The sequence below is a fragment of the Nothoprocta perdicaria genome, unplaced genomic scaffold, assembly GCF_003342845.1.
Source record: "Nothoprocta perdicaria isolate Ctin4 unplaced genomic scaffold, notPer1 scaffold_5, whole genome shotgun sequence".
NCBI classification, from domain to species: Eukaryota; Metazoa; Chordata; class Aves; order Tinamiformes; family Tinamidae; genus Nothoprocta; species Nothoprocta perdicaria.
Genome location: NW_020455754.1, coordinates 5163531 through 5172102, shown reverse-complemented (window position 1 = coordinate 5172102; position 8572 = coordinate 5163531). Strand labels below are relative to the sequence as shown.

Below are 8572 nucleotides of genomic sequence, written 5' to 3'. Positions count from 1 at the left end.
GCTTGCCTCTTTGGTATCTGTGACCTCCAGAACCTCCATTCCAGCTGGAGCTGTCATGTTACACAAGACCGTTGATCTGTCTAGTACAACATTGTTGGAAACTSTAGTTTGTTTGGCAGTTAACTGATACACTGCAGCTGAACTGCTTGAGTTTAGTGCTCTCGGTTCACACTTCAACACGGCTTAGCTGAGTGCTGTGTGCTGGAGCTTGACATCATGTAGAGTCTCCTCTGACTCTATTTAAAAATATAATTAAATTAGTTAATAAATATCAAACATTTAATATTTCAAGTCATAAATTTACATAATTTAAAATATTTAAAATTTTAATTTTGCTTAAATATTCATTTACAAATTTATGCCTCTCCCTTTCATTCTCTTATTTGATATAAAGATCAGGACAAGTGAAAATTTGGGAGAGAAGTGGAATTGCAGATTCTGTGTAATGACAGGTATGGCTCCCTAATGTTAGGTTCTTTGCTACGCTTGATAGTTTGARCTGTTTGTAGAAAATCTCTATTATTTTTTTCATAGATGAACAAACCTGTGTGACCAGGAAAAAACAGTGATTCCCTCACCCTGCTCCATAGTGACTGACCGATGTTTTAAGCTGCTGATGGGGTGGTTGGATTCTGTGACCTCCCTGCCTGCTAGCAACYTGCTGTTTCTCTCTGTTTCACAGTTAATTACCGCATCAAGTGATTGATTATCTCACTTGTTGCTACCTCAGGCACCAAGTTGTTGGCTAGCTGCGTGTGCTAACATTGCTGTCTGTTTCAGCTGGGAAGGGCTACCCCTGCAACACATGTAACATAGTACTGAACTCCATAGAGCAGTACCAAGCTCACATCAGTGGCTTCAAACACAAGAATCAGTAAGTAACTTTCTTGTTTAAGTGTGTTTCCAGCCTCGCTGTTCAAATCAATGGCCTAACTGTAACATAAAATACCCTTTTGAATGCGTATTTCCAGCTGACTTGCAAGCAGAACAGTGCAGTTTGGTGAGCGCTTGTGCTGCTTGTTCTGAAGCAGATTCCCACTCGTGCTGCTTTATACCTGCTCAGCCTCTTTCGCAGCTCCCTCTGCAGACAGCTCTGCGCTGCTGCTGAAAATAAAAGTGCCCTTCCATTGCTTTGGGCTCCTGAAAAGATCCTGTGGACCTCTGAATGCATCTGGCCTGACACCCATTAAACACAGTTTTTGTAGCAACCAAGATTATAATTTAATTCAAACCTGACTTGGTGAGGTCTGCTTGCCATTCTGGTCTCTCTTGAGTGGCTTGTGTTGTAATTGAGGATGTAGTCAGCACGCTCCAGAAACCTGGGCTGTATTGCTGAACTCCTCCTGGTTAGTGAGTTAAATAGCAGGATCCCCTGGAACGCTGTTGACATCTGAGGCTGCCAGGGAGATGACACGTGATACTAAAAATACTTAGGCTGGACACTGTCAAAGCTGGGATCTTTAATTCCAGACCCTTAATTAAGAGATGGTCAGTCATGAAGCCAGATTGCTAGGAGTTTTTCTTAGGAAGAAAACAGAGCAATGCATTAGAAAACCCTGCCTGAAATGCAGGCACATCCAGAGCTGAATTTCCCAGCRAGGGGGATAACTCCCCTTTCAGGAAGCTGCTTCTGGACTTAGCTCTGACATCATGTTCCAGGCCAGCTCATGCAGCCTGAAGCGAGAGGAAAGGGTCTGGCCTTGTACCAGGAGCTCTCAACAGCCCCTAGCTGGGCAATAGCTAATTCTGCCCTGCTAAATAGGGCTTTTCCACACGCTCGGCAGGCAAGGATGYGCCTGGGTGCTTTCCTGGCAGGTCTGTTGCCTTGGCCGTTGCTCCGCTCATAGCCCTGTTTGCAGCTGACGTTGCAGAGCAGTTCTGACCTTCTTCTTTCTCCATTCTCTTCTTGTTGCTCCCTTGGATGTCCAGGATGCCAGGAGCAGTGCCGCTTGTAGGAGCGTTCCCACCACAGCAGTACGTTCGGGAAGAGTCAACTGCTCCCGGAGGCTACAGTTATTTCAGCCAAGACTTCTAGAGCAAGTTGCAGCGCTGTTCTGGGAGTTGGTGGTGGCTCAAGAACACGCGTCCTTTGCCAGCCCACAATGGTTTCATTATCCCCCTGGATAAGCAAAGCCCTGCCCTCCTGTATGCGCCCATTGAGCAGAACGGAACGGGGGCTGAACCTTTCAGAGAAAGGATCCAGCTGGAAAAGACTTGCTAGACAGCAAATACTTCACTCCCTTAGAGCAGCTTTCGTTGTGCAATTGCTTCCTGCAAAGGTGGGTGTGGTGTGAGAGGAAGTGTATCTGGAAGAGGGAGGGCTTGGCAGCAGGCTGGCAAGGCCACCTCCTSCCTCCGCAGAGCACGGAAGGGATCCTTGCACCTGGAAGGGCAGCATCCCAGCCTCCAAAGGGCCTTTTGCCAGGGGAGAGCTYCTGGACCCCAGGAAGCGGCGCTTGGCCGTGTGGAGGGGACGCGGTGCCTGGCTTTTGGCAGACCTAAAATAGGGGATTGCGGGACGGCGTCTCCTTGCTTCCTCTGGCAGGTTCGTGTGCAGGATTATCCTGTTCCAGCCTCTCGTCGTCAGTGTGGCGCCGGTTCTGGAGCTCTGTCGTCTGGGTCTGCTTAACGAGGAGTTRCCGTTTCTGTAGCTCAAGCTGCTAGTAGTAGGAGTGGGGGCTGAAAGAGGAGCTGCAGCTCCGGCTCTCCAGGCAGCTCAGCCCTCTGCTCTAAGGATTTCCCTGCAGAAGGAAGGAAGCGTTTAGCCTGGTTTCCTATGGAAACAGGTCTGTGTGATCATTCACCATGTGTGTCTTTGTATCCCTTGTAACTTAAATCAACTCCAGCCAAATTTGGCAATGATGAGATCTGTAAGATCTAACRTTGGAAAGAAAGGTAGAGTGAGATGAGCGTATCTCAGACTTCTGTTCTGTCAGGGTCTGCGTCAGAGTGCAGAATTTTCCATTTTGCCATGAAATACTCCAGGGAAGGAGTGATTTTAAGGGGAAAAAAAAGGAGGGAGGGAAGTATAGATGCAACAAAAAAAAAAAAATGTTACAACTCAGTTGAATCATGAGGTGACCAAAAAACCTCACAAAATCTTTSAACACCTGCCTTCTTTAGTCCTTTGCTGATGCTGCTTGGCCAGCCCTACTCCCCAAAGTTCTTGCAGATTGTTTCACCTGGAGGAAAAAAGAAACAAAGCTGTTCTACAATTCAAACATGGAAATCAAAACTTAATGGTCTCTTCCCTGTGCTARTGCACTGTAATTGGTAGGAAAAGCCCCCTGGCTTCCGAGGCTGTTGTGGTGGGGCGAGTCCTTCAAGTGTCCTGCCCTTAGGCCAGGGCGCGCTGGGCCGGCCTTGTGCTCGCAGGCCGGGCTCTCACGGCGGCCTCGGTGCCTCCGCGGAGCTGAGGCTTTGCCGGCCCGTGGCCAACCTGCTGCTTTCCTTCCATGCTCCAAAAGGCTCCAWGGGGCTGCTGCGAGGGGTGAGCACCGCTGCCTCCCGTCCCCGGTTGTGCCGCCGTCGGAAGGGCAGGACGGGGCCCTTCGCTGCAGGCACCGTGTGCCAGGGCGAGCAGCTCCCAAGGATGCCACCGTCTTTGCAGAGGCCCTTCCCCAAAGCCCCCGTGTGCCCTGGCCAGGTTAATCGGGGGAGAAGGGGAGGATGTTTGTGTCTGCGTGGAGCCAGTGCCTTCCGCTCCTGCCCCACACGTTTGTGGGGGTTTGCTGCACCCTGCGCAGAAGCTGCCGCCTTCGCCTGGGACGGGCTCCAGCTTCCCTGGCCCTATCCTCCTCGCGTTTCCCRGGCTCGCCCCGCTGCGGAGCCGCCTGCGGAGAGCGGGCTGCTCTTGAACCCTGCACGTCCAGCAGTGCACAGAAAATGGCAAGGGGCTGCAGGAAGCCTCGTGCGCGGGGGAGCGCTGGGCGGCCTCCGGGCACAGACTCTGCTGCGCGGCCCTGTCCTGCTCGGAGGGCACGTGCCTCCGCCTGTGCCCTGYGCTGACACCGAGGGGGGCCCCTGCAGCGCTGCCCGTCGGCGGGACGCCCCGCTGGCTGCCTGCGGACAAGTCTGCTCCTCCTGTGCCCAGTGTTTATGTATCTGCTGTTTCCCGAAGGTGACGCTCTCCAAATAGAGTGTTTGTTACTACTGCTGAGTGCTGGTTTCTCGCCGTCCTTCAAAGCAGAGAAYGGGATGCGGACACCCTTGGAATCCTTGGGGTGGGAGGGACGCCGGGGTCCACACCCCCTTCCCTGAGCCGCCAGTGTCCTCCCGAGGCCCTGGGGTGCAGCCCGAGCTGGGTAGGTCCCGTCCTCCCCGCTGCCCTGGTGCATGCGTGTGGCCTGGCCCTGCCACCGTCACAGGCGGGAGCAGGACAGCCTGGCCTGTGGGACGGCCGTGCTGCTGCTCGTGGTGATGGCTCCTGGTCGCTTGCTCCCTACTCACTCCCATGTGCTGGGTATGAGGCTGCCCCAGAACAGCCCCTGGTGCCCCGGGCAGGACGGCGTGCCCTGCTCCGAGGGGCCGATCCCGCGGGAGCTGCTGGCCCCGGGCAGCTCTCGTGTGCGCCCTGCGGGGCTGCCCCTCGGCGGCCGCTCTGCTCTCGGAGCCGGGCCGTTGGCTGCGGTGCCGGCCTCAGCGGCCGCTCGCGAGGCAGCGGCTGCAGCGGCAGGTCCCTGCGCGGCCCCTGCCTGCAGCCCGGCCCCCTCCCCGGCTGGCAGGGCTCTCAGGGTGGCAGCCACCACCAGGTGGCAGCTCTGGGGCTGGGGGGTGGCCCGGGGTACTCGGGACCACCACAGGCCTGTCCTGTGCTCTGGAYGTGGCCAAGAGCCTGTGTCCCCGCTCTGCTCTCCCAGCAGCTTCTGCAGCCGGGGGGCTGCTCTGACGGGGGCCGGTGCAGCACCCATGGGCGCCCTGCACATGGCACAGACTGCAGGGCAGGCTGCAGCGCGGAGCCGTGGAGGATCCTGCTGCAGGGAGCAATGGAGAATCCTGCTGCATGGAGCTGTGGAGGATCCTGCAGTGCAGAGCCAGGCTGGGCGCTGCTGCGYGGAGCCGTGGAGGATCCTGCAGCACAGATCCATGAGGATCCTGCTGTGCACAGCCGTAGCGGGTGCTGCCGGGTCCCGCTCAGCCTCCCTGCCGCGGCCTCCGCCGGCGGCTCCGTGCCGGCCGTGGCCGCCCGCGCCGGGCCGAGCGCAGCGCCTCGCGCGCTGGCAGGCGCCGCGCAGGGCACGGAGCCACCGCGCGGCCACATCCCGGGCGGAAGCGCCGCCGTGCCCTGCGCGGCCGCAGCCAGCCCCTTGGAGCCGGCGGGTCTGCGGAGCCTCCCGTGCRGCGCTGCCCAGGACCAGTGCCCGGCGCCGGCAGAGCCCGGCCCTGCCTGCAGCCCTCTGCCGCTCCGCTCCTTTGGCCTCCCGTGTCTCCAGCAAGGGAAGTGGGCCGGGTGCCTGCTTGTGACTTGGGGCTGGGGACACAGGGTAGCCCCGTTCCTGCTGGGGGAGATCTCGCTGCTCGCTCCGCACTGCAGGGCCAGCCCTGGCCCCGCCACGGCCGCAAGGCCCTTCCTGCCCCTTCCCGCTGGGATGTACCCGTCTCCGCGGGGCGGGCACACAGGGCCGGGCTCTGAGCTCCCCGGGGGCAGCGGCAGCTTCGTGTTTGCCGAGTCCTGCCTGGTTAAAACTTAACCGGGCCGAGTTGCTCCATCCGTCCCTGTGGCGGCAGGTAAGGGGCGCCGGGCGCCGGCTCCGTGCGGGCAGCGCTGCCCGACGCGGGGCTCGCAGGGGGCCGGGGTTGCACTTGGCCGAGCTGCTGCCCTCGCCACCYGGGCCCTGCCCTGCTGAGGGTGCGGAGCGGGTGCCGGGCGGGAGGCAGCGCGGCCGGAGCCGGCGGGACGGAGCGGGACTGGCCGCGGAGCGGCGCTGCCCGCAGCCCCTCCGCAAGGCGCCCGCGCTGCCCAGCCGCGGGTCCCTGCTCGTGAGGGGCTGCAGAGCGGCCGTGTCAAGGACAGCGGTGCTGCAGGCAGTGGGAGCCTTTCTCCCCGGCACCCGCAGGGCCCCTGTGCGCAGCCCTCGCCGGCCATGGCGTGTGCAATGAGCTTGCAGGGCCTCAGCAGCCCGCCCCGCGCACGTCCGGGGCTGGAGCCGGGGGAGCCTGTGCCCCGAACAAGGGCCGTTCAGGAGGCGCCAAGAGAAACTTCCAGGAGGAAAGAGCCCCCCGGGCTGCGCCCCCAGGAGCGGCGGGGCTCAGGGGCGAACGCGGCGGGGCCGGCGGCACGGCACGGCCCGGCACAAGGGCCGGCTCTGTTCCCGCCGCCCCGGCCGCCTTCCAAGAGCAACACTGCTGGCACCAGGCAGGCTCGCGGCGCCGGCCGCGCATACACGGGCCTTTCATGGGGGCAGTGGCGTGGATTTACTGCCTGGGGGAAGGGGCCGGGCTGGCAGGATGGGGCCCGGGCAGCCCCGCTCGGGCCTTGCCGCACGCTGCCCCCACCGGCGGGCACGGCACTGGGGACACTGGGGATGGTGCTGGGAACACCGAGCCCTGCGCTAGGGCACCCCCAGACCCATGGCGGGAGGGAGCGGGGAGAGGTGCCGCCCTGCCCGAGGGTCCCTGTGCCCCCCGGAGCAGCGAGGGCGGCTGCCGGGTGCCCCCGGCACGGGGAGCCGGCGCTGCCACARTCCCCCCCTGTGCTGCTGGGGGGGCGGCCGCCGGGCCGAGCTGCCGTGAAGGGCTTTTTGTTTGTCTTCAGTTGCTGCTATAAATCATGTCGGGCAGCCCCAGGCCCCTGGCCCGGCTCAGCCCCATGGCGGGGAGGGGATGGGCCCCACAGCTCAGCCCCACCGCTCAGCCCCACAGTTCAGCCCCACGGCTCAGCCCCAAGCTGCACCCAGCGCCTCCCTCCCTGGGGATGCTCAGGCTGGTGCAGGAGGGAGCCCTGGGGCAGGGGACTGTGGGTGACGTGGGGAGCACATCTCGGAGCCGGCCTGGGCTCCTCCTGTGCTGCTGCCCTCTGTCCGCGCTGTCCTCGATGGGGTACAGGGGGTGCCAGCCACCCTGGGCGCCGGGCCCGCGTGCAGCCTCCCGGGATGGAGCGGGGCCGATCGCAGCGTTCCCCTGCGTCCCGGCAGCCCGCGGGCGCTGCAGCGGCTGCCACTGCTCCGTGAAATCGATGTTCCYGTGCGCTTCACGCGCCGGCAGGAATGTCGGCTGAGCCAAACAGCTGCCGGCGGCCCCAGGGACTGCTCGGTGCCCCAGCACCAGGCCCAGCGCCCGGGAGGGGACACACGTGCCGGGCGACGGCGGCCACCGGCACTCGTAGCACGAGGCGGCTGAGCCCCTGTTGCAACGCGACTGTTTTATGCTGGAAGTTGCCATTTTTTCATGACAAAGCCCCGTAGGAAAAGTGGTGCCAGGCCCTGTGGGCACAGACTCAACCAGCGAGAGCCCTGTCCCCCCGCAAGGAGCAGAGCACGCGCGGGCRGCGTGGGGCACGTCCTGCAGCCGAGCGGCAGCCCGGGCACACAGAGGGGCTCGGGCTGCAGCCCGGGCACGCGGGGGGGTCACTGATGCCTCACCATGCTCAGGGCTGCCATGCCCGGGGCACTGGGGGCACCAGAAGGCAGGCCGGGCTGCAGGAGTGCGAGGCGACGTGTTTATCGGTGGGATTAGGGCCCCCAGCCCTGGCGCGCGGCCTCGCTCCGTTTTACAGCAGTCAGTTACGTGCTCCTAATGAGGGTCACGGCCGCTTTATAGCAGCGGGCAGCGATAACGCGGCAACTAATTGCGGCAGAATTAGCGAGGCGGCTGCTTCCCAGCGAGGAGCGGGGCCGGACACCAGGCAACGCGCTGCGCGGAGCCGCCCCGGCGGGGAGCCGCTTCCACGGCGCCCTTGGCATCCCCGGCACCCACTGGCAGCGCCGGGCAGCAGCGCCGAGCAGATCCTGCCCACGGGCACCATGTCCTGCCCAGGGAGGGCCGCCCAGCTCCACATCCCCGTGCGAGGGTGTCCTGGAGCCGGGTCCCCGCTGCAGGGCTGGCACCAGCCCTCCTTGCTGCCCTGCCCAGCACGTGGGTGGCACATGAGGAGGCRCTGGGCAGAGCAGACACCCTGCACCGCAGCCCTGGGGCCTGGGCAGGACAGGAGGGTCCCCAGCCCCAGGGCAAGGCAGGGGCCTGGCTGAGGGGGCTGTGCAGAGAGGCTGGGGACACTGGAGCCAGGGGACAAAGCGGGCTGATGGCCCTGGCATTGGTATGCAGCGGGGCAGCAGAGATAAGGATAGCGCAGGTCCTGCCCCCACGGCCTCTGCCCTCGGGCCTCACCCTGTTCTCCGGCTGGGGGATGAGGGCAGCAGTGGGRTCCACGCGTCCCGCTCCCCCAGCACGGGACTCCCCTGCCCGCCCGGCAGGGAATGCTGTTTTGTGCCCAGCGCCCATTCGGGAACACTGCACAGCGGTGACAACGAGAAGCACCGGAGCCGCCCGTCCCCACTGCTCCGAGCAAGGCAAGGACCGAGCTGCCACCTTCCCCCGGCGGCCTCGCCACCCCCTGCCCCACAGCAGCCCCCCC

The 8572-nt window shown here is 62.5% G+C and overlaps 1 protein-coding gene across 1 annotated transcript in view; it reads left to right on the top strand.

Annotated features, from left to right (window-relative positions):
* The window catches only part of ZNF346 (zinc finger protein 346), an 8338-nt gene extending 4882 nt beyond the window's left edge, over positions 1 to 3456 (top strand). Inside the window, exons 6-7 of the mRNA XM_026047651.1 lie at positions 781 to 874; positions 1930 to 3456. Of these exons, the coding sequence (XP_025903436.1) occupies positions 781 to 874; positions 1930 to 2035 (200 nt within the window). The 3' untranslated portion in view covers positions 2036 to 3456. The remainder of the gene's footprint in view (positions 1 to 780; positions 875 to 1929) is intronic.
* Positions 3457 to 8572: the final 5116 nt, after the last annotated feature.